Raw genomic sequence first — 26,918 nt, forward strand, 5'->3', positions numbered from 1 at the left:
ACAAGCAGACTTCTGAGCAGATATAAATCAGCATGTGGCTCCGGGTCAGTTTGATATGTATGGAAACATGTATGGCGTCACCTCCCACCAATCCATCACAATAGCGATGTCCACGTTACAATGTCTCTTCCAGAATTCACACCACTTTTTGAAAGCTGGCCCATCAGCTCAGCTGGTGGTGTCATGATTGAAAATGCAGGTCGGTTGGTGTAGGTGTGTGCAATTGAGAAAGAGGAAGAGACTGAAAGAAAAAAAAAAAAAAAAAGGACACTCTCCCTTTCATCTCAGTTTCATCTACCTTTCATGTTTTCTACCCAAGGAGTGCAACAGCTCATATCCAAAGCCACCGTTTGAAGCCTTTCAACTCCATTAGAGATGCTTCCTGCCTGTCCTGCACCCTGTTAGGTAGTTTCATCTCCCTAATTATCTTCATGTCAGGCTCTGTGCACGTGTGTGCATGTGTTTGTGTGTGTGTTAGGAAGGGAAATGTGTGAAATTCTTTTTTTTTTTATCATTCTCTCTGTGAAGGGTTAGATATAGGGGGTTGGTTATTGAAGGGCAGGTCCAAGCAGATACACAAAACCACAAGGACCTCATCTGAAGATCTGCATTACAGACAACTAATTAGGGATTAATAATTTCCGTTTTTGCTTTTGTCTGAGGCCAGGGAGATGACGGAGCCTGTTGAAAACCGTCTGAGGTGTCCTGGTTCTCCTCAGTTCTTTATGAGTAGGGGGGGTGGGGGTGGTGGTAGAGGAAGCTTTGTTGTTTTGGCACAGGTGAGATCCAAAGAGGAAGTGAATCAAAAGCTGTTTAGAGAGTTTGCACAGAGCTCTGCGCAAGATCCGGAGTGCTACAGGCTTGTTTGGCCTCTGCTGATTCCCTGGTGTTGGATATCTTAATCGAAACTTAAGTCGTCACACTTTTTGCAATGAGTGCAATACTGACAGTGTTGTCATAATAGTATAATAATACAAAACACTGCTATGAAAACTCTAGCTAATTACTAATCAGTAGAACGGCGTATTGAAGGAGCTTGGCAAATCACAGCAGTAAAAGGAATTTCGAAAAGGAATCCAATTGAATGACGCTAAAACATAATTCGGCCAACGGTCTAGAGCTTTCATGTGAATGCTTATCACTCTTATATAAATTCCTAGAAATGAATCGGGAAAATGGCACGATTATAACAAGATTTGCTAGGTGGTCATTTGGTGTAGCTACTTGCCCCTCAAGAAGTTCCAGTTGAAAAAATGCCTTTGTTATATTCTCAGGAGATTTTGAGCTCGAATCCCGTTGACGCCATAAACACCCACTGCTGGGAAACAAGAGAGCAAAATTGGCCATGCTGTCTAGGTGGGAGGGGTAGCATACTCTCTCATGTGTTAATCACTGACATGATAGCCAATCAGGGGGCACGTGTGAGCTCATGTGTGCAGAACAGGGCAGATAGAGATTTCCTCCAAGTGTGTAATGCTGCCTTGAGACGTAGCGCGAGTATTGATTTGCATAAATGTGGTTGGCTGACTTCATATGTCTTACAGGAAAGCATGTGAAATCATATAACTGGGAAGATCTGGGGAGACCCGCGGAGATCCGGATGGTGGGAGGGAATTGGAAGGTGACCAAACTGCTCTACAGTTTGACTTAAAGAGGACTGAGAAAACTTCTCAGTTAGGTTGGCTTTGGCCCGCACCCAAGTGTTTTTGCTAAATCTTTGCCTACCTATAGAACTGTGCTGAGCAGGAAAATGTTCCAGGGTTTTCATTCAAACCTGTCTTGTAAGTGAAAGGCAGATTTGTGCACACCTGACAGTATGATTGATTCCCCTGCTGCATTGCTCTAACCTTTAAGGAAAATAAAGTCAGTATGTCTTTAAAGCAAAGCACATACTGTAATCAAAATCTAAACTTGTCCTTAATCTGTTTGGGAACGATTCCTACTTTGTTGCATCATTGTTTGCGACCTGTGTGGCACTGCCGCTAATTGGCATCACTGTGAAAAAAGTGCACTCGATTTTGAATGTTTGTTTTGCCTTTTATTTTGTTTTCGTAGTTTTTAATTGGAATCGCTGGGTGGGCAAAGGCTGCTGAACACACACAGACACACACACACACACACACACACACAAACACACACATTCATTTTATTAGCTATTTTATTGCTAAACGGTGAGGCACCGTTCCTCTGCGTATATTTGTGCTTGTAAAGTATAGAGTTCATATTCATTCATATAGCAACCCAAAATTCCATTATTATACATTTATTTCTATTCATTCATTACTTAACATGTAACAAACTCTATATACACTTCCAAATCCTAATTCACACATTCAGTACTTTGTCTCTCGCTCAATGACCCTGCTTTGGACAGATTGCAGCCGTGTGTTTCGGCCTCGTGTGCTAGATATCTTGCAAAGTTACAAGAATGAGAAGAATTGACTTGCGTGAATTATTCGCAATTGTCTATTCTAAACATTTGCAATAATAACATATATTCACATCTCATTGCTGAAAGAAAAGAACTGCGCAATAGAATCTTAACGATCCCCACGCATCGCACATGGTGACTCTGAACCTCTTCCACCTCCCGAGCGAGCCACTGCTCATTAGGCACGACGCCTGGGTGGATTAACCACATTAAGTCTTGCGGATTTTGCACATGTACACTCACGTACATCTGTGCTGAAACTATAAAGGAAGATTTTACTAGACCCAAATATATAAACCATTGTTTGTCTCCCCCCCCATCCCCCCCCAATACACCGCATTACAGTAAATTGACAACACGTCATTATCTTTATCGTATTCTGAAACATTTCCCTGCTGATGCTCATGGTCTCACCTAGGATGTCCCCACCCTCATCCATCAATCACCAGCTCTCAAGGCATCTGAACATCAGTGGGAGATTTCTGGAAAGACGTATTACCCTACATTCAACCTAAGAAGCCTTACTTGCAGTTTGTCTCATGTGGGTGTGGCCTGTTCGAGTTTTATTTATTTTTTTGTAGCAGCTATATACAGCTATCTAAAGCTAACCAATTAACCACAAACGAAACATAAGTTTCTCTGTACATAGTGGGCGATTAACTCCACAAACCTAAAAGTCCATCGAGCACCGATCATGACTGCAGAATGTGTCATGGAATTCTGGGAAGTTCTCTTCCCGACATTAGTAGGATGTCACTGTTTGCCAATATGACAATTGAAGATAAAAAAACGCTCTGGAGCTACTGGGATTTGGAAAACAGCTTCTTCATATTTTCCATAGATTAAAAGATGCTTTATTGAAACTTTCCGTCATTTTGGGTTTTCATTTAATTTGTCACGTGGGCACGGTGGCTTAGTGGTTAGCATGTTCGCCTCACACCTCCAGGGTTGGGGGTTCGATTCCCGCCTCCGCCTTGTGTGTGTGGAGTTTGCATGTTCTCCCCGGGTTTCCTCCGGGTACTTTGGTTTCCTCCCCGGTCCAAAGACATGCATGGTAGGTTGATTGGCATCTCTGGATAATTGTCCATAGTGTGTGAGTGAATGAGAGTGTGTGTGTGCCCTGTGATGGGTTGGCACTCCGTCCAGGGTGTATCCTGCCTCGATGCCCGATGACGCCTGAGATAGGCACAGGCTCCCCGTGGCCTGAGAAGTTTGGATAAGCGGTAGAGAATGAATGAATGAATGAATGAATGAATGAATGAATGAATTTGTCACCACTCGGTACATGGTAGTAAACGTGTGTGTTGATATGCGGTGTCAAAATCCTGTGTACCTCTATTGCCAAATAATGAGCTTTTAATACAGAGGTGATTTATAGAAAACAAATGGCGTGTGAAAGAAACTGAGAGCTTTTGCTCATAACACGAGTTTGACTCCAAACCAAAGTAAACAACTCTCTAAGTGGATTATGACGTTATTCCGCCATGTGTGTGCATGTGCTTGTATGCGCCAATGAGAGATGTCACTGCAAACTACAAACAGAGAGGGCGGCTTTAAGGATTTGTCAGAATTTCTAGACCCGACGGGACGGCACTCGGCGTATTAATGCTCGATATGATGCACGGTTTGAATTACTGCCCAGAATAAACACACGTTGTGCATAAACACACACGCAAGCTACACATGGAACCACCTGCACACACTTAACCTCACACAATGTGAAATAAATTGTGTTTAAAAAAAATAGCACTCTGTGCATTTCCTTCGTTTTTTTTTTTTTTTTTAATACCATACAATATCCTTCTCTGTGCTCTCTCTCTCTCTCTCTCACACACACACACTCTCACACACACTCTCTCACACACACAATTCTTTTCTAATGCTGTGATTCAAGGATTCAAAGCACACAGCTTTAATTCATTTGATTAAAAAAAAAAAAAAAAAAAAGATTTGGAGTGGTATGGCAAAATCTCAAGTTTGATAATGGGTGGAAAAATTGTGATTCGCCAGCGATTATGCCCAATCAGGCTGCAAGGCAAGAGGAGAAGAGAGTAGAACCAGATGGATCATGAGATGCCTGAAGAAGTAACACCATAAAAAAAAAAAGAGAGAACCACAGAGTCACACAGAGGCACACCCATCAAGAAAAGAGCTGGAGGCTAAAGATGTGGGTTTCTTCCTTCGCTGGCATTAGGCAGTGTGACGTGTATGATGGTGGCTCAGCGGTTAGCATTCTCTTCTAATGACCACAAGGCTGCGAGTTCAATTCCCAGTCCTCATGTCTATCTTTGGATTGAATTCGGTCATCGCTTTCATAGCAAAAACTGGAAACGATTGGCTTACCTGCTTTGCTTTTCGCTTTCTTTGAGGGCTGCTTCTTTTTGATGATCTTCTCGGTGGCTTCCTGCTGCAGGGCTGGATCCTCTTCGTCGTCCTCGGCGATCGACTCTGGGATGGCTTCGCAGCATGCTAAGAGGAGAGTTGATTAACCGTTAATGAGCAGCATATGCAACATTAAGCAATACAAGATTCTGGTTAGTGATGGATTCATGTAATCTATCGTTTCTATAGTAACAGCTTGATCACGAGAACTTGTACAGCAGACGCTACACGAGATTAATAATGAATGGAAGTGTGAAAAAACAGAATTGGTGATATGGTGTAGGAGATTATTTAACATTTAGGGAAGGAGTCATCGGTCATCGGTGTATGTGTATTGTATCAGCGGTTTTATAACATTCATTCATTCATTCATTTTCTACTGCTCATCCAAACTACTCAGGTCATGGGGAGCCTGTGCCTATCTCAGGTGTCATCGGGCATCAAGGCAGGATACACCCTGGACTGAGTGCCAACCCATCACAGGGCACACACACACTCTCATTCACTCACACACTACGGACAATATTCCAGAGATGCCAATCAACCTACCATGCATGTCTTTGGACCGGGGGAGGAAACCGGAGTACCCGGAGGAAACCCCCGAGGCACGAGGAGAACAGGCAAACTCCACACACACAAGGCGAAGGCGGGATTCGAACCCCCAACCCTGGAGGTGTGAGGCAAACGTGCTAACCACTAAGACACTGTGCCCCCCGATTTAATCTGGAATTTTCAGGACAATGGAATTCTCAGTTCTGTTTTATTTTTGTGGACATAACCTGTCTCGTGGACAACCTATAACGTTAAACGTTACTCAAACGAGTGAAAAAGCACAGCGTCGTTCAATAATAAATAAAAAAAATGTTGGCCTTGTAGAAATGCTGTACAATATATAACCTGATGAATAGCACATGTCTAGTTAACATAGATATGTGCTGGAGGATCAAAATATCCTGAAGCTTCCTCCGTACATAACCCAACGCCTATCGAACTCCCGCTGGCTGTCTGCACAGCAAGTCTCCAGACTGTGTCTGCTGCTCCCTATCTAGAGATCAACCTGCATTAGGGGCCCTTGAGGAAGGAGCTTATGAATTGAACCCCTTGTGCCGCACCCTTGTGTTCCGTACAGCTTTTCTACAATCCCTTAGGTTGTTTCTCTTCCCGTCCTACATCCTCGAACACAGTAACCCCCAATCCACCCACCTTTCCACCAGGCTGATTAGGATAATCCCATTCAATAAAGGCAATCTGCTCAACAAGCAGCGCTGGCTGGCTATTAGATTTAGCTAACGTTTACAGTTTTGTTTTTCCAGGGTTCACGCTTGAAACTGGATACGTGTCGGTGTTTTGACAATGTTATAATCTGACAGCCTAGCGGAATGAAAGAGGTCGGGATCACCGTCTACCTTGGTTGGATCAACAAGAGGAGGAAACAAGTCCCTCCTGTTAGGATAACAAGGCCGTGTCGGCGAGTGGAAACGGCAGCCGGCGGTTTGTGTATTTGGATGAAAATGGGATTGGTGTGAGAACGCAGAAGAATGGTGTTGTTGGCCACCCGGAGAGCCTGATACACCTCGACGGCCTCAGGCTACTATTGCGCATTTATATTGCCTGTTTCATGTACTGTATACTGTAATAGCTGAGATTTGAATGGGCGGTAAACAGAACTGAATGAGATCATACATTTAGTGATTTGATATAACCTTTACCTCGGTTAGTCATGATGTATGATCAGACGGCTTGCTTACAGATGACGGTCAAAAGACAGTCATCAAATGCTGAGAAAAGTAGTACAGTACTTGAATACAGTGTCTCAGTCACTCAGGAAAATTCTACACACACATTTCCACCGACTTTGAATCCGAGAATCCATAAGTAACATCTCCCGCCATGAATTATTCAGTCTTATACTCCTCTTCAGCATGCTTCCTCTTTCCTCCCTTGGCAAAACCTCTTTTGCACTGGAGCATATCCAAGAGGAAAAAAAACAAAAAAAAAAAAATCGGACTTCAGACATAAGACGAGATAGTGTGTGTCTGGCAAACGTGTCACGACTTCCTGTTGAAAATGCAAGCAGCAGAAGCAGACAAAAGAACCGCCATTTGAACTTCCATTGCAAGGTGAAGAGATGTAAAGGTTGCAATTAGACGTTGCCATTGGCTCTGGTATCACAACACATTTTACCAAGATGCACAAATTCACAGTTTCATTAAACAGATTGATAGGGAAAAAAATAAAAAAAATAAAAATCCTACATTTAGTTAAAATTAGTTAAAATTCAACTCAAATTTTCAGTGGTCCTCTAATCTCCTGATAGCTGTGCTGTCGTTGGGATTTGAACCCACGATCTCCAAAACGTACAGGTGATGACGAGAGAGAGCCGGACAGACTAAAGGAATTAAGTGCTGTCGTTCTCTACAGACCTGATTTTTCCTGACTAGTCGTTCTCTGCATCAAAACACACTTCATCATCTCTAGTCACGGTTAACAGCTGCGACCGATAAGCAATTAAAACGTGCGCAAACTTTATTCCTACTGACTTATGTAAAGTGGAATAATTAACTTTCCAGAAAGGATTTTGTGGACGCCGAGCGTGTCGAGTGTTGTGTGAAAGTCATTTGCAGGTGTGTTGGACACGGCCACAAGTCTTCTCTGAACATAACTGCGCTCGGGACTGGAAGTGGAATATAAAAGCGTATAAATCGCACACAAACAAACTGGATGAAGCAATAAAGGCCACATGAATATGTAAATGCACGTCTTTGGCTGCGATGCGTAAGAAGAGCTGTGGGAAAAAATGCAAACGCTTCCTAGGAAAAACAAAACAGAACGGTAAGACACCTCGGTGGACGTATAAAAAGTCTCCCTTGGTGGAGAACAGGAACTCCGCAATGCATTTAAGGTCTCTGCGTATAAGAAGCTGAATAAAGGACAGAGCAGTAAATTCAAGTCTTGAATCTGCTGCCTAAATGCACTGGACTGGGGTAGATGCAGAAGGTCTTACACTTACTACTACAACACACACTACTAATAAAGCCCAACACACTCCTTACAGATCAACAGACAGATCAGTGATCTTACTCTGGATGTCTAAACATTTAAGAAAAAAAAATATTAATTTGCATTTAGAGCAAAAATATAATAATAAATGAAGCATAGTTACTGTTACTAGGGGGATCACTGTGGCTTAGTGGTTAGCACGTTCGCCTCACGCCTCCAGGGTCGGGGGTTCGATTCCCGCCTCCACCTTGTGTGTGTGGAGTTTGCATGTTCTCCCCGTGCCTCGGGGGTTTCCTCCGGGTACTCCGGTTTCCTCCCCCGGTCCAAAGACATGCATGGTAGGTTGATTGGCATCTCTGGAAAATTGTCCGTAGTGTGTGAGTGTGTGAGTGAATGAGAGTGTGTGTGTGCCCTGCGATGGGTTGGCACTCCGTCCAGGGTGTATCCTGCCTCGATGCCCGATGACGCCTGAGATAGGCACAGGCTCCCCGTGACCCGAGAAGTTCGGATAAGCGGTAGAAGATGAATGAATGAATGTATGAATGAATGGAGAGTAACTTTGAAAATAACGTTGATTATTTTCCTTTTACCTTCCTTACCCGATATACATTCTACCTTTTAATCGGTTGGTTAATGAGCATGTATGATCGTAAGAAATGTATTTTATTTCATTTCCTTACATAAATGCTTCTAAATGTTGAAGCACTACATGAATACACACACAGTCCTCAATCCACCAGCAAAAATAGCTGCAACTGTAACAGGGCCAGGACCAAAGCTACTGGAATGGTAGACAGTAAAAAAAGAGAGAGATAACAGAGAAGGTCAGGTTCTTAGAAGCTTTCTTTACTTTTGTTGAGATTAGTCATGCTATTAGCTTGAACCTCCCAATTTACCTTTCTATCACTGCCTGACACAATATGAGGGAAAGATTCAGCTGGCCGGTTTAGATCGGCTCTCAGCCTGACCCCGATCCTGAGTCTGAGCCAACACTGAGGCCGGGGAGTGATTGAGAAATCCTCAGCACTTTGTCCTAATGTCTCTGTTGGAAGACATTATGCTCTTGCGAAGGGTTCAGGAGACGTTCAGTCTCTGAGGCAGGTGCAGTGTGAGACATACAGGAAGTAGGTTTGAGGGACAGGAGGGAACGGGATTGGCTTTATAATCCGTTAAAAAAGACAGAAAGGGACGAGTGAGCAACAAATCTTGAGAGAGAAGAGAGAAACAAAAGACAGGAAGAGACAAATCAGAGAGGTCTGCCTGTGTGATTTGTGTGCGTGTGTGTCCCGAGCTCGGCGTTAGGAAGCGCAGGGAGTCGAGGCAACGTGTCATACAGACACAGTTCATCAGGGAGAAGGAATGCGCTCACCGGACGGCTGAGAGCAGCTCGTCACTCTCCTCCGCAAGTCTCCATCCGACCAATCTATCCGTCCACACTCTATCCCTCTATCAGCTCTCGCTATCATGGAGGAGGACGGCGTGAGATCATCGGCTGTCTACATGTCCCAGCTGTCTCGGAAAAGTAACGGAGCCAGATCAACACAGAGAGAGAGAGAGAGAGAGATGGAGGAAGACAGAGAGGCAGACAGGGAGAGATATTAGGGAGGAGAAGAGATCTGATAAGAGGCAGCAGACGCAGAGATTAGGGGAGAGCAGAAGACGATGACACTAACTCGCTTAATCATTCGTACATTCCTCACAAAGCTGGAGCGTCCTCATCAGACAGAACCCCTACTCTCTACTCTACACCTCTCGCCCTCCCTCTGTCCCTCTCTTCCTTTTCTGAAGTTGGGATTATCCTCGGTAAGAAGTAAAAAAAAAAAAAAGAATCAACAAGTCGCCAGCTATTTAATCCACACTCCACACACAGCACACAGACGTAAACATGCGACCATGCTCTGAAAACACACACCGACACACACACACAGGAGCTAAAAATGGGGGGCCTGACCGGGCAGAGAGGTCTCTGTTGCTGCCGGTGTTGGTGGAAACGTAAACACTTTGCATTCACAGCCGGTTGAAAAAGCAACGGGTAATAAATTACTGTTTATCTACAGACTGACAGGCTTTAGGTCGAATGGGAGCCGGCTGTGTGTTTTGGCTCCAAGCCAGGAAGTGAGGAAGGCGCAAGAGAGAGAGTGTGTGTGTGTGTGTGTGTGAGAGAGAGAGAGAGAGAGAGAGAGAGAGAGAGAGAGAGAGATTGAGATTGGAAAAGTAAATCAGGGCTGCCGCTCACATCACATGATCACTTTAGCAAAAACATTCTCGCTGGGATGCCATGCACGTGGAAGGCACATTAGTTACAGTATGCAAAGCAGTGTTGGTGGAGCAGCTTAAAGTGTGTTGATTGCGTCTGGGTGGCGTCTGCGGCCGTGAAACGAACTGCGACCACCACGACGGTGCTGATATTTTTACAACTTTTAACGCAATACGTCCACCTTTAATGCTACCTTTTATAAAACCGCATTTGTTGTGTAAATGCTCCTGCAAATGATTTATAAAGCAATGTGTTTGTATACAGCTTAGTAAATGAGTGCCTCTTCTGGGGACGACTTCATCTTTATGTTTACAGTAGCAGCTCTTGGAAGGTCTTCGTTGATTTGTGACGTTGTTACGCGTTCTCATCATCACGGTCGCCAGTACGATTTGTTCCTGTTGCTTGGAGCCAACTTGATTCGATGTTATTTTGCCAGTACACGGTTCAGAATGAGTGCACACGGATTCATGGGAATGATTAACACGTCAACTTGACGGAACCGATTTGTGTCGACGCTTGTGAGTTTCATTTCGATGCCTTCGGACCGACCGAGATGGAAATTGTGTGACTACGCGACCAAACATTTTCATGTTGGGTTTCCACGAACATATTCCCATCTCCACTCCAACTAGTGTTGAGTGTCGTCAGAATGCTTCGTTTTCCATCATTTACGGCCTCAGACGTAAGACGCTTCTGTTGCCAGGACATTATAGGCAATACCCGGGAAACCATATAGTCTTGATTCACACACTCGTTTCTGTAATATGGCCAAAAATGGCATGTACTTGACAGCCTAGAAAGGAGAAGAATGAGCGGTTCTCTGCTCGTTGACATGAAGGCGTGTGTCAGGGGTGGGTGGGTTGTGGTGGATGGCTGGTAGGGCAGAATTAGGGTGCTTTAGGAAAGCAGTGGATTACAGGAGGCTTCTTCGGCCCCCACTGGGTCCTATTGTTGATGTTTAATGATGCGTAGGAGCCTCTGTCCTGATGGGCCCTGATGAGGGCCTGGAGCCTTGAAGGTATGCAGAAGCAAACAGCCAGACAATAAACACACTGATCAATGAAACGCTGTCTTTAACAGCATCCGTCGGAAGCTCTTAAATTTTAAAACAGGACATTCTTGGAGTCAAAGACAAGTGAAAGTGAATCGCAAATGACTTAATCGCACTAGATTTTTTTTTCCACATGCATATACACTCACGGTTCTGACCTGGCATCATAACAGGTGTCGGAGCGTTGGCTTCGGAGGACACGGACAGACGGCCTCCCTTGCCAATGCGATCGCAGAGTAGCATGATGTGTTTCTTGAGGCGTGAAGTATCTTTGGGCATGCTCAGCTGGGATGTACTCAGGCTAATGGCTTGATCTTTAGGACTTCTCGACAGACACGTTCTCAAGAGATGAGACACAGCTGCGTCCACGCTCTCCTCCCAGCCCTGAGGGAAAGAGAAAGAAAGAGGTAGAAATGCTAGACTCTCAGACTAACAAAGTATTGCACCTTTGATGTCAGCAGTCAGGCAGTAATTCACTTTTAATTTAGGTTTAATCAGAGTGATAGCTAAAATTGACTTTTCTATAGTAAGGGATAAACTTTGATTACATAGTGCCCCTAGTGGCAGAGCTGTAGTAATGCATTCGATCCAGGAGACAGTTGCAGATGGGACTAGAGGAATTTTGGCATTATGAAAAAGAAAAAAAATTCATTACATCATCCTCAACTCAAAGGAAAATAAAGAAAAGAAAAAAAAACACAGTGTTCCCTTTATTCCACCTAGACAAAATGTGCTTCAGGAGCTGAGAGTAATGTAATGTAGCTAGCAAATGACACCTTCGCATGTTAAATCTTTGATTTAAATATTTGTCTCAAACGTAATGCCGTGGCGATCTTAAACAAGAAAAATCCAGGTCCCACCTCTTAAAGCTGAACTGTACTGCAGTTATGTAAGGAATAAAACACTTGGTAGGATGTTGTTCTTGGAAAATAATCAATTATATAGAGGTAGTACTACCCAAAAAGTGCATATCCTGCTGGGGGTTTTATTATGTATGTATATATTAAACCACTGCAATGACAACTAATTAGTTTGCCAACTAATACATTTTTTTCAATACATTTATTAAAGAAAGACACATCATATAGCTGTGACAAAGTCTTGCCTTTCCCAGCATCTTATCTTATGCTTCTCGTTGCTGAAGTTAATAACAAAAGCGATTGTTGTTTCAGTGAGTCTAAAAGCTATGGGATGTGGTAACATAGTCGTTAAGGTGTTAGGCTACCATTCAGAAGGTTGTGAGTTTGATTCCTACGTCAACCAAGCTGCCACTGCTGGGCCCCTTAGCAAGGCCCTTCACCCTCAATTGCTCAGTATAAAAAAAAGAGATAAAAATGTAAGTTGCTCTGGATAAGGGCATCTGTTAAATGCTGTAAATGTAAATGTAAAAGCTGTTCCAAAGCCCTCATAGTGGAGACCTCTTCCAAAAGTTGCTTGAAAACCATAACGATAATGATTAGAATGAGCGCACTGATATAAACCCGTGATCTGTCTTCTGGCCAATCAGGATCAAGAATGAATCAGCGCTGTGCTATTAGTCGATGATAAAACCAGCCCCGGTTTGTTTTTTTTGTGTCTGTTTGTTAGTTCTATTGTATATTTTTATATTTAAAAGAATTTCGCTATGCTCAAAAAATACTTACGAGAACATGAACTGACTGGAGGAGGTTTACATTTTTTTTTTTTTTTTGGTGTCAGTATTTAAACCCTTTGGAATGTGATGTAATGCCAAGTGGAATCTCAAAAGAAAAAAAGAGGATAATCGCATCTGGAAAAATTTCAGGAGGGGGTTTGTGGACAGGCTGGATGAAAAGTCTTATGCATGACTGAATGTGTGTGTCTGTGTGTGTGTGTGTCCAAGACTCCCCAAGAGATGGCAGATGAACCCGAGTGTTGACAGGCAGGGCAGGGCTGCACTGTCCCCTGCCGCCATCCAGATAGCCCTTAATGAACCCTAATGACAGGTAATCAGTCCTGTAATGATGATGACAGGGGAGAGCCATTTACAGCCAGAGGGGAGGGAAGAGAGAGAAAGAGTGAGAGAGCGAGAAAAAGAGACGAAAGTACGAGATGAGATTTAGCTACCATCTCACTGAGAGAGAGTTTTTCGGAACCCAGGGAATGTAGAAAACCTCCATGGTTTAATCTGTACAATGTTTCTCTACAAACGTTGTGTGCAACGCATGTGTGTTGCTGGGAGGTTAGGTTCTCAGGTAAGTTGGTCACAGGTGAGTAAAACCTGAGTGCCTTCCTCATGCCCGAGTGCATTGCTGGAATTCCAGTGGCGGTGGCTTACTCGGGATTATTTGCTTTGGAAGATAAGAGGGTCTAAAAATGAACACGGTGACCGTGGCTCCGGGTGGGCGATGGGGAAAGTGTGTGTGTGTGTGCTGACCTGACATACATACGCCGATACGATTTGCTTGAGTTAAGAACATGAAGGTGGACCAGGAAATGAGAGGGAGCGAGAGAGAAAGCTCATGATACGTGTCATTAGTGAGTGGCTGGCTTGGTTTACTGATTCTATCTGGGTCTGTTCCATGACTCATTCACTTGCTCTCTCTCTCTCTCTCTCTCTCTCTCACACACACAGCATAAGTGGTAACTATAGAAACCAAACTTTCTCTTGTATATACCTTGCCTCTGTCACCATCTAAACTACTATGTTTACACTCCACTAACCGACACTGCGGCTATCCATAAACTCGTTTTCCTTTTCAAGTAGCGTGTTTGGTTTCGATCTTTAACTCTTTTTTTTACGGCTTGCTCGCTATTCCCTTCCTCTTGTCGTTGACGATAAAGCGTGTCCGGCAAGCAACCAGAAATAGCGAAGGAAAGGACGACGCTACCTTGTTGTTTGTTGTGTGGTTTGCGTTATAAAAAGGATTCCCCAGTAATTGGCTGTAATTGGTGGTAATTGTCATTGCCTGCATTAGTTCACACAAGTGGCATGCACGGAGGAGTGGTATATAAATATAGCAGGCCATGTACGTATATATGGAATTGCTCTAAAAGTAGAACACCCATTCAAATGAGGACACTGTACTGCTTTAGATGTAGGCTTATATAGCTTTGCTGCAAATTACAGTCCTGGAATGCTCCAGTGTTTTTGTGTGTGCATGCCACCTGTCTAGGGAAGAAGCTTACGTTCTGCAGCCTTTTGCAGTGACGCCTGTAGCTGCGATTAGCCCTGAGCTTAGCCCTGAGTGTTTGCTGAACAGAAGGTCAGTTAACTGATAACCGAAAAGGAGCAATGCAGCAGATCTTGGAACGCCCTCTAGAAAATTCAACAAAACCCTAAGGTTGTGGGTTCGAGTCTCAGTCCGGCGGCCACAACTGAGGTGCCCTTGAGCAAGCCCCCAACTGCTCCCTGGGTGCCGCAGCATAAATGGCTGCCCACTGCTCTGTGTGTGTGTGTGTGTGTGTGTGTGTTCACTGCTGTGTGTGTGCACTTTGAATGGGTTAAATGAAGAGAACAAATTCTGAGTATGGGTCACTGTACTTAGCCGTATGTCACGTCACTTTCATTTTTGCTTTCCAGATGAGGTCTGTCTAAGACTGTCTTTAGGAATTTTGTTATTATTGTTTCAAATGTTCTTATTTTTATTATTAAGCTAAACCCCTAATTCAGTTCTTAATTATTAGTTATTAACCCACTGTTAAGTTTTCTGTTCTTCTTTGCCTGTCACTCTGCCTTGATTGGCCTATTTGTCTTCCTGTCCATCTGTCTGTCCGTCGGTTTGTCTGACTTTTAGTCTGTCTATCGGTCACTGTCTGTTGATCCATATGCTTGTCTAACTTACTGTCTATTGGTCATTCTGTCTGACTTATCTGATAGGTGCCTGTCTGTCTGTCTGTCTGTCTGTCTATATGCATGCTGCACTTAATTCATGTTAGTTTGTAGGTCTGACGTCTGCCGTTCGCCAGAACAGACGATACAGGACAGCAATTCTGACTGAGTTATGAAATAAACCTTCACCGTGTTCTTCTGTTTTAAAATGTCACTTAATGGCAAATTCCTCAGTACACGTAGTCAATTTAAATGCTTTATTCCTCAACGGTCAATAAAAGCAGAAAATACATACACACTTTCTCTCTTCGATCTGTCAGTGCTCATGGGTCTGCTGCTTTCAATGTGCTCGTTTATGGAATGGATCAAATCAGTCACACACACACAACACACACACACACTGATGCTGTTCCTAAAGAGCACAAACAATTGGGCGGCTTTTAGCAGCGTCACCCAGCATTTACACTTTGGGGCCTGCGAGGTCAAGGGCACTGCCCGAAATAGGGTACTTAGAGGAGAGAGTTACAATGTGTGGGTGTTCTTTTAGTACAGTCGCACAATAGCTAGCAGTAACATTAGCAGTGCCAGAAGCACAGCTTTTTGGATTGCTACCTGCTCTGCGTGTGTGTGTGTGTGTGTGTGTGTGTGTGTGAGTTGAGTTCTATAGCAATGTAACTATATATATATATATATACACATATATATATACATACATACATACATACATATATATATATATATATATACCCTACTAATATAGCAATGTAATTATATATATATATATATATATATATATATATATATATACACATATATATATATTTATAAATACATTGCTATAGAACTCAACTCACACTTACTGTCTATTGGTCATTCTGTCTGACTTATCTGATTGGTCCAATCACCTGCCTGTTTGTCTGCCTATAACCCATATATATATGCGTGTGTGTGTGTGTGTGTGTGTGTGTGTGTGTGTGTGTGTGTGTGTGTGTGTGTATATAAACCCAAGTTTTGTTTTTTTTTTTTGTTTTTTTTTTTACTTTACTGGATAGATACCCATTTTGATTGGCTGGCTGGTGTATATTAATTCCTTACATCTGGGCCACAAATATTGAAGCACAGTGAAATGTGATGCTACATCTGCACATCCCTACTAATATATTTTATTGTAGGCAAAAATGAGCTCCCCAAAATAGTCTTATGTCTTAATTCTTAGACAAGGTGAGAAATACTCGTATGGTCTGCTGCTCCTACTGAGATTCTGATGTATGGATCTCATGCACACTGTGCTATCCCATAATGCAATGCGACTGGTGCAGAGAGCGGTGCAGAGAGCAGTGCAACGTGTATTATACCTAGTATTATTGTTATTAAACATTGTTCCTTGTGGTTAAAGCTTACTTATATAACAAAACCAAGTAAATGGCTTAAATATGAAAAAACAGGTTTATGGAAGGAAACAAAATTGCAGTTATTGTGCCAACATGGCAGCTGTAGTACGTCTGGACTGTATTCAAGCTACACGTTTATGCTGATTTCAGATGCAGCTTGTGTGTCCTCACCAGTTGTGGTGTATCCTGCAGTAGCGGCAGCAGCGTCGCCTCCAGTATAGCGATCTGATCGATGCCGAGTCCTTGCCAAAGAGAGACCAGAAGGATGAGCAGATGTGTGGCGCTGCGTAGCCTGGAGAAGGCCTGCACCAAACAAGCTCGATTCTCCTCCGCGGCATCCGCCAACGCTATCACCTGACAAAAAGAAAAGAGAACGAGAAAGAGAAAGAGAAATCTGAGTCAATACATCTCCATTCATATTGACTTCATCAGCTTAACATCATAAATGTCCAAATGCTTCATTCCAGGCTCGAACTGGAGACTCCTGTGGGAGGTAACGGAAGGTGCAGGCACTGGATTTAACCTTACGTGCAGCAGGTTTTGCACTCCGTTCACAGAAGGGAACGGAAGCCGTGTTGACAGGAAAGATTGCTGAGCTGAGAGTGAAGGAGAGAACAAAAAAAAAAGATAGAGCTTACACTTTATGATAAAAGCCTTCCAATCAGTTCAGTGCAGTAAAAATATCGAAATTGTGTTCTGTTGGAGAAATGGCATTATTTATACAACATACTGTACCTTTTACGCACACACACACACACACACACACACACACACACACACACACACACACACACACACACACAGATTCAGCTCTGCTGAAGTGACCTGTCACCTGTACGCCTAGGAGTTTTCACTCACGTTTAATCGCTCGCGAACCACTGAGTCTCAGAGGGACAAAAACCAGGAAGCCGACTTTGAAAGCAAAGCCTGCTAACGGAGAGGAGTGTGTGGTGACAAAACGGGCTGTTGTGCCAAGGCAAACTGAGCCGTGGTAAAGGGGCTTTTGTGAGGGCCAGCGCAGGGCCTGATTGATGCCAGCTGAGGAGGAACAAAGGCACATTTAAGCCAGGACGGTGTGCATGCGTGCAAGTGTGTGTGTGTGTGTGTGTGTGTGTGTATAGTGTGAAGGACTGGATCCAGGCCCGACTGTCCGGGAGAGGAGATTAGAAGACACAGTGCAGCCTTGCATCCTGTTTCATACGGTAAAAGGAACAGTGAAACACTCGGGTTAAAGCGTTCATGCTCAGCAGAGGGTCTGAGACTTGTGGGAAAACTTGAGGTTTTTGATGTTTGTACTGAAAACTAATGGCACATGAGCTGATTCGGAGTTGTTAAAACGTTCTAAATATAATTAGCCTTTTGGGTAGACTGTTTTGACTGGAGCATCCTGGTTCAATGGTGGTCCACACACACACACACACACACACGGCCGCTCGCTTACCCTCGCATTTTGTAAAAATTACACAGCCTAAATATAAGCATCTATTTCCGATGTAACATTTATGACCCAAAACAAACCATGACCAGTAACCAGTACAGAGAACGAGCCAAGCGAATCCATTATTCCTGAGGGACGGAGCCACAAGCTGCAAGGCAGAAATATCTCCCCAGCTGGAATAAACAGCCCTTATTTATTCGTTTGCTGTTTTTCTTTTGGGTGAGGGATGCTTTTGGTTTGCGGTCTTGCTTGCACCTTGAGGAGTCGAAGCTGCTCATCCAAATGCGAGGCTGTGTTGTTGGCGGGACGCTCTTACGATGATTTGGGAACGTTTGGGAGGAGGAACAGAAAGAAGAACATTGTACAGAGGTGCGGGACCGTCTGTGTTGGACTTTCTCTGAGGCGCACTGAGGCAGGTTCATTTTAAGGTTTGATGGCGGAACATTAGTTATCATTATGTTTTAGAAAACACTGAAATGGATGCAGACATAAAACAACAAGCTCGGTATTTGTAGTGCTTTAACTATAAACAGTACGAACCAGGACAATAGGGTACCTTTGAGATGGTATGCTGTTTTGCATATCTGTGTGTGCGTGTACGTGTGTTTGTGTGTACGTGTGTGTGTATGTGTGGTAACATGTACTGTATAGCATACAAGGAATAGAGTAACCTAAAAGAATATATAGAAATTCACTGATACTGAACAAATACCATGTGACATTATGTGCTGAAAGCCTTTGTGTGTACTGGTTTTATGGGAGATCCCCATACTACTCACTGGGTCCTGACTTTACACAGTGTACACATCAGGGAATGATTCAGAGAACAGATTCAGAGAGACTGAAACAAGAGGACAGGCAGATGCTGTCTAGATCGATTTCTAGACAGACGGCTAGATAGCTAAATAGGTGGCTATAAAAACAGATGTAGAGACAGACGTGATGAATCGCAGATACAGGATATGAATTGTATGAATGTCAAGCTCAAACGCCAACAAGAGGATGAGCAGAGTCTGACCTTTTCAAGGATGTAGCTTGTCTTTGGATCCTTATACACACACACAAAAAAAAAATCGGAGATGAGAAATATCGCATGCCTTTAAATGATCACTTTTGCTTATACAAGGAAGTAAGAGTTAGAGTAAATGTGTGTGCTCAAATACTGTATATATTTCAGAAAAGAAATGTGGGGGGGGGGGGAGGGAAAGAGCAGCATCGAGAGAGATCAGCATCGTACCAACAAATAATCCTAGACAGTAACTGCTATTGTGTTCGGTCACGGTGTGGAGATAGTACGCGGCTCGATAACTCCCGGTCGCTTGGCCCGGACAATGCTTGTTTATAAACTGAACCTTTGGAGCGCGGAGTCAGGGAGGCTTGAGAAAGACTGACGCGCGATAACATCTGGCAACCCACACGGGCAACCTGAACTCGGCTTATCGGCTGCCATGGAAGGCTCCAAACCACACAAACTGATAAGGCCAGAGCTCTTTGTTTTTTCTCCTGTGATTCTTACTAATCCTCCTGTGAGGCTGACACTCTGTTCCCTCTACAGCAGGGGCTCGAGGTGAACATGGATTTTCATGTGGTGGCTTAGTGGTTAGCATGTTCGCCTCACACCTCCAGGGTCGGGGTTCGATTCCCACCTCCGCCTTGTGTGTGTGGAGTTTGCATGTTCTCCGCGTGCCTCGAGGGTTTCCTCCGGGTACTCCGGTTTCCTCCCCCGGTCCAAAGACATGCATGGTAGGTTGATTGGCATCTCTGGAAAATTGTCCGTAGTGTATGAGTGTGTGAGGGCAGAAGTTTAGTTACATTCTGTTTCTAGAATATTTATATTTTAAAATAGAAAGAAAGACAAAAAGAAAGAAAGAAAGAAAGAAAGAAAGAAACCATATACGAGATGAATGAAATAAAACCCAGGCTGCTTCTATCCATGCTGTGTTCTGATGGAACTGCACGTATCACTGGAACTGCACTAGAATTGAACGTGTGTGCCTTCAGACCTGCAGAGATAGGCTGCTGGAGGTTTGTGTACGTTCATTTGTACTTCCAAATTTAGACGTTGAGAAGCAAAGAGGAGGCCTTTCATTAGGCCAGCTTTCTCTACTCATTTTAGCAGACGCTTGCTCCCGCTCTGTAATCACAAGCCCAAACTCACCTCCCATGCTGCAGCCAGGCCACCTCCACATAGTGACCCTGCTCACACCGCACACACTAAAACCAGCCATCCTCAATTGTACCATTACTACACTCATTTTAAATGAATATCAGCCAAGATACATTTGGTGCTTGGGATCTGACAAAACATAGCATGGTACGTACATAAAAATGGTAGGAAAACAAAAGCTTTTTTTTTTTTTTAAGGGTACTCAGGGACACCAGACAGGACTTAAAGATAAGCTTTGCCCAATTCTTACCTGTCCATAATGGGTGAGTCTATGCTTTCTGGCTAACCCAATGTGGGATCAGGTTTTGCTGTACTATGTGTTCTGAGATGATTTTCTGCTCGATATGGTTGTACAACAACAACAACAACAACAACAACCATCAAAGTGACTGAGATCTTATTTTATTTCACCATTTAATCATGTTTGATTAATAAAATGATGTGTGTCTACATGACTCTATACACTGCACTGCTGCTGAATGGATAACCACATGAATGAACAGATAACAAACATTCCTAATACAGTTTACGCTGACTGTATGCCATTTGGACCGGCAACAGAACCCTCAGGAATCTGTAATATATTAATAAATCACTATAATCACAATAAACTATTAACGTCACTACGTTCAAGAACATTACAACTGAAGACCGTGCATAAAGAGCTACACACACACAGCAAATCATGACCAAAATCAGAAAAACACAAACAAGAACACAAGACAAAACCCCAGCTGTGACGCCACAGTGTGTATCTACAGGAGATAACACTCTCCTGTCTGGCTGTGTCCTTAAAACAACAGACAACACAACATTAAAGAAGCAAATAGTTAGTATGTTTTTCCTAGTCCAATCTTTGAGTGCATCACAAGTCAAAGCAAGAGTGTGTGTGTGTGTGTGTGTGTGTGTGTGTGTGTGTGTGTGTGTGTGTGTGTGTAAAACAGAAGGAAACCTTGCCAGGTGTGCAACTGTGGCATCTCTATATACAAAGGACACACAATCACACAATCTGAAAGACGACACTAGTGCACCGCCCTGTCTATAGGGCCAAATGTGACCTTTTCTCACCACAGCTTTTAAGTTCAGGCAAAACCTAATTCACCTAATTCACTTTCGATCTCTTTTCCCTCTCTCCATTTTCTCCCTTATGCCATCCCCCTTCCCTGAAAGCAGACCCTGGTGACATTCCATTGCCCTCAGAGAGGCCCTTAAACTGCCCGCTCTTCAGGGGTGCGTAACAGATCTGACATGTAGTTTAACTCTCATTGGGGCAAATATATGCGGATATATGTGCGACATAAAGCGCTAATGGACGTGTGACAGGCAGGCGGCCTCGGCACTCGGGCTGGGAAAGTGGAAAGCTTGGGGAAAAACCTGCCACATGACTGATATAAAATAAGCCTGAAAAGACAGAGAGTCATTTGACTGCGGTTAAATGGCTCGAATTAATGTTAAAAGCACTGAGCGCCTTTAAAAAGTGCTCTCCGGAGTGGGCAGTTAGGGCAAAGACAACAGAAGAATGGGCTACGCTGCTGGAGATGGCTGACTGCTGATGGCAAGAACAGACAGATTTGATACAAACCTGGACACAAATCCAGGAAAATCTACTGAGGAAACGGTGCCAAAAGAGAAAGAGAATCTTTGGTAAAGGAAACGAAGAACCTGCCACAAACTACAGAAGTATGTTTATGTGTGTTTAACCTTTAACAGCAGCTAAGGTCACATCTGGAATCTTTTGAGGCGATGCCGACAAGCTGGCGCGTGCTTGCTGTATGCGTGATTGTGCTGCGTGTTGAATATCTCCTCTACACTCGTCTCACTGTCTCGTTTACTCTCTCTCCGTCCTCCCTCTGATGCGAATGCTAATGGTAATTGGGAAGCAAGGTGACAGTGGGCTGACTGTACGCCACTGATTTTTGCAGGGCATGATCCTGTTTGGCTCAGCCGTACCTGTTTGCTTTTCTCTCAATGGCCTCTTTTGAACGGCTTTGCTCGAGGAAGACGAAAGAAAACACACACACACACAGGCAGCTTCAGAATTTAAAGAAACAAGATAAATATCCGTCGAAGCCTGGCCTTTGCCATGCTGGGCCTCTGATTACAGAGCAAATACGTGTAATCGCATAAATCTGTCATTGTTGCGCTAATCTAGGCAGTGGAAATGCAAAAGGTGGACATGCAGGACATGTTGACTTTAGAGAATCTGGCTTGGGAAAGTCATCTTTCAGGAGTGCAACACTTTCTTTCCTTGCCTTTCTAAGTGTAAGGTAACAGCTGAGACCTTTAGAGATCACCATTAAAACCCCCTGACTTTCTACCCATGACACATTTTATACCGCCATTAAAAAAGCCTTGGTCACTCCCTGGAAAATTGCTCATTCCCAGCTTTCCCTAACCTGCGAAAGGTACACATGGTGAACTGGAACATACGCACTTATTCATGCGGGTCAGCCATAAAGACATGTAAATCACTATGTTTTCCACTGCAGGAGCACCTCGATACAAACGCAAACAGCCAAAGCATGCAGTCTTAAATCTAATGACAAGAACTTCCCTGTGAAACCACAGCTCTCAACAAGGGCTATATATGCTTTCTCCATAAACAAACCTGTTCACATACACGAGTGTGTTTAACCTTCAATTAGGATGAGTGTTGACTATGAGGATGATTCCACTATTGTTCCACTCCTGCTTATGCAAATCCAAATGGTCAAAGAGGATCTGGAGTGAGTCCTAGATACAGTGTGATGCCAGTCCATTGCAAAATCTGCTGTTGGAATGATATTTTAATCAATCGTTCATTCATTCACGCATCTTCAATAACCTCTGTTCTGGTCAGGGTTGTGATGGATCCAAAGCCTATCACAGGAGCACTGGGCATAAAGTGGGAATACACACTGGATGGGTCACAGGTCCATGCCTTTTAAATGCTGTAATTCACCATTTATTATATCTGCAAAGAAACATTTTTTTTATAATGTAAAATATGCTGATTCGGTTCTCAAGGGCATATCTGCAGCAAGCAACTGCAATTGGACAAGTGCAAAGTGTCAATTAGCCATTGGTCCATCATATCCTAGAATTCCAGGTGATCGTGATAGCATGCTGAGTTATGTCTTGAAACAAAGTACATCTTAAAACAAAGCATATCTCTCCATGAAGAAGATAGCACAAGCTATTAAGTCACATTTTGGTGGTGGGGGTCATGTTTAATATGGCAGAGAGACTTTATTTGGATTGAAGTTATTTCAGGGTGATGACTTTACAAAAGACCGACACATCACATTAGCCTATCGACGGTTTATTGTTCGTTCTAAAAACCAAGAATACAGAGAAGTATGTATCTCAGTTTGCCAGGCAAGTCTCCAGGCATGATCTATTACTTAGAGGCAAAACTGAACACTACTGCTACTCCAACTACCCAAGAAGTCCCACAACAGAACCGTGTGGAACCTCAACAACAAGCAGATACCATCGGAGTTAGAAATCCAAAGTATTCTGACTGAACATGTGCCGAAATAGGAAAAAAAAAAAAAAAGAATGAAGGTAAAAGAAATAAGTAAAGAAAGTAAAACAAGTACACATCACTGAAGTATGCAAATGTTATGGCTGAATAAACCAAACCATTTCTGTGAGGTTTTGAGTGTGGGCCATTTTAATTACAATATAGGTAATCCTATTAGCATGCTGCTAGAGACTTAGAGTCACGTACAAAAGAGCAGCAGGCAGAAGACATGCTCCGTATCTTAATACGATCCCGATTCTATGGAAACATGGCCACAAATGAGCTGGTTTAGCAGGGTGCTCCCACTGGAGTGTCAGCCATTGTAGCTCCCAAATCCATCTAACTGAGACAAGATATTACATTACTCAGGCATTAATAGGTAGAGAAAAAACCCCAGCAAGAATAGATGGGAAACCAAATGCGGCTTTTGGCTGCTGCTTCTCACGTACTCGCACAGCAATGTTTTGTGATGCCAGCTGTATACTTTTTAGTCAGTGTAATGTTTTCCAAGAGATTCACACAGAAGATCTGCCAGCATGCCCGGGCTTCAACCCCCCACTGAATTTGCCTCCCTTTGGGCAAACACCTGGACAGCTCTCACAAGGATATCGCTGTGCTTGTGTGCATACAGGATCTAAAATGTAGCACAGATAAGAGATGGTATAGTATTGTAAACACAGACAGATTCATATACAAAGACTCTTGACTTCATGTGATTGGCTCAGGGGTGGTACGTCTTTAACCTCTTTTCTTCTAGTGTGACAAGTGACACAACAATATATCCAGAATGTGGTCAGGACAGCTGTTTTGCTCATACTTGGTGCTGAATGTCATTTATCTCTGTCAAAGTCCCTTAGATGTATATGTCAACCGTAGCTGCATAGGAACTTTTGAGGAGTATCACATGTATCGCTTTTGATGAGCTTTGAGTGGTTGGAGGGACAGGTTCCCTCAGGCCATTCATGTGCTACACAAACAGAGCTACTGGTTGACGGACCTCCTTCTCGAACTGGGCGTCACAGCAGCACACACAAATCTCTGACCATCAAACATTAATGGCAGGTCTCTGGGAGACAGCAGGATCAGTGTTGGCCCTTGTTTGGGTGCTTTTAGTAACCGTTTAGACCTGTTTAGTGCCCCATTTGGCCCAAATAAATCAAGCATGTCAGGAGAGAGGCCTCTATTATGAGCCTTTGCCGAGGCCTGTCACTCACACTGCAGTCTCTTACACCTTTCAGCTGCTAATTACAGGGAGGCAAACGGAACCTAACAGGCTTGTGCGGTAGCATGGCAAGGTCTTTCTAAGGCTTCAGTATGAGGCAAAATACTTGTGGGAATAGAGACGGCTGGGGATTCCCCCCCTCCTTGAAATTCTCCCTGTTGTTTCTCAGACTTTTCTTATTTGCTTTAAATCTTCTGACCCATCTTACAACGATCGCCAAGCTCTTTTGCTAGTGGCTGAGAGCAAAACTAAACCAACTAGACCATCCTTGGGTCATAAGCCTGGATACTGACTCGTGTGTTTGCAAGTGTGTGTGCCTATGAATCAGAATCAGAGCAGCCAGAACATCTTCATAAAAAGCAGACCTGATCAAAATGGCACAGGACCATCACACACATCCTTTCATGAATAAAATATAAGGGTGGAAAGAGAGAAGGTGAAATCTTAACCATCCACAAACATGCAGAACATCATAGTGGCTGCAGAGCACAAGCCACAGCTTGCTAATGTATGGTGAAAGAGTTTCATCAAAAATGCATGAGTGACATGAACTTCAGGGATGGTTCCAAGCCAAAAGAGAAGACAGTTCATGACAGAGGCTATTTCTACACGCATGTTCTGCAGTTATGGTACTGCAATCTGTAGATGCCTCTGCCTCCTGCAGAGCCAATTTCAATGGCGTCCACAACAGACACCTCCCTAAGCCTTTATCTGACCCCTCTGCACTCTATAGAAGTGCCTCATGAGTTAAAGGTAAAGTGGGAAAAGATACCTCATTTCCAGATTTGGGCTTTCTTTATGCATGTTTAGCATGTATTGCATGTTTAGCATGCAATAATGCTTACTCTTACTGTGTGTGTGTGTTTTTTTAGTAAGCAGTGGACCAGTATTAGATGGCTGATATGGTGAATGTGAAGACGTTTATTTAACAGTTTTGAATTCTCCATAGACATTACAGATTCTACAACATTATACATGTATGACATGTCATGAAGATGCACTAAAATAAATACAAATGTATAAATAAAAAATCAAAAAAGAAATGTAATGAGAACAAAACTATAAATTAATCCAAACAAAAAATCAGAGATAGTTTTCAGCCTTATTGTAGCCCTTCAAATGCATCTATCTGTGTGTGTGTGTGTGTGTGTGTGTGTGTGTGTGTGTGTGTGTGTGTGTGTGTGTTTGTTTGCAAATGAAAAGAGCTGAATTATTTATACAGAGTGCACATCACTCTGCCAACTCATCAATATGTCCCTTTTCTGATGATGTGTGTATACATTACACTTTACTGTGTATAGAGTGTCGCCTTATCCCGCACACCATTCACAGGACAATCACTGGGAAAAGAGATGGGAAGACACACACACACACACACACACACACACACACACACACACACACACACACACACACACACACACACCTACTGTGTACTGTATTACACGAGGCATACACTTTCAAAGTAAGCTATTAATTTTGTTTCAATTTATTTCAGCTACTCATTTAGCAAAGAAATTGTTCTGCTTTGTAGCTTTTGAGTATTTTGAGTCATAATTCCAGGATATGCTTAATTGTAAATTCCTGCATTCCTGTAAGCTGGAAATCAACGAAGAACATGTTTGATAAGGCACATGTTAAGGTCCTCATTTTGCGCGATAAAGTAAAGCCAAAAAGAAAACAATCAAATTATCAGAAATGCGAACATTTGCTTCAAATATGTCGATAAATTAAAAAAAAGAAAAAAGAAAAAAGAAAAAAAAAAGAAGAAAACAAACCTAATTTGGGTAAAAATTACATTTTAATTACACTTGAAAATTACACTTTAATTACAGCGCTGACTGTTAACCAACTTTCCGAGGGCCATTTTTTCAGCACGGATCGACATTGTGTAATACCTCATAAACACAGACACTCAGAGCTGTCAAAACATTTTTTTCTTTCCAAAACTGTGAATAGCCCAAGAGTGGGCTGTTTATATGAAACCTATTTAGTTAAATAAAAAAATAAAAAATTTAAAAAAAAAAGTGGTGAAGACATGACAGTGTTTGAATTTCACAAGACTTCAGTCTGGAAAAATCCTTCAAGTCTGTAATTACATCCTTACAAAGAAGTCACTATAAAGTGTTCAATGCTGAACCTTTGTAGTTGACTTGGCTAGAAGCTTTTGTCTGAAAGCTCACTGATGTTCTGAGGAAGTTAATTTTCCTCTAGTTTTGCTATACGATGGCAAGCTAACATTACTGTACCGTTCCTGTAATTTTTTGTTGAAATCTACAGCCGC

The 26,918-nt window shown here is 43.0% G+C and overlaps 1 protein-coding gene across 8 annotated transcripts in view; it reads right to left on the reverse strand.

The window, feature by feature from the left end:
* Positions 1-26,918, reverse strand: part of bbs9 (Bardet-Biedl syndrome 9) — a 112,114-nt gene that overhangs the window by 39,115 nt on the left and 46,081 nt on the right. For 7 of the 8 annotated variants that reach the window (XM_027142658.2, XM_027142655.2, XM_027142659.2 and 4 more), the window contains 3 exons: positions 16,474-16,656; positions 11,271-11,505; positions 4,775-4,900 (listed from right to left, as the gene is read on the reverse strand). In XM_027142658.2, the coding sequence (XP_026998459.2) occupies positions 4,775-4,900; positions 11,271-11,505; positions 16,474-16,656 (544 nt within the window). The remainder of the gene's footprint in view (positions 1-4,774; positions 4,901-11,270; positions 11,506-16,473; positions 16,657-26,918) is intronic. The other variant, XM_047806180.1, reaches the window with a different exon arrangement.

This window comes from Tachysurus fulvidraco, chromosome 22 (assembly GCF_022655615.1).
Source record: "Tachysurus fulvidraco isolate hzauxx_2018 chromosome 22, HZAU_PFXX_2.0, whole genome shotgun sequence".
In the NCBI taxonomy this organism is placed as follows: domain Eukaryota; kingdom Metazoa; phylum Chordata; class Actinopteri; order Siluriformes; family Bagridae; genus Tachysurus; species Tachysurus fulvidraco.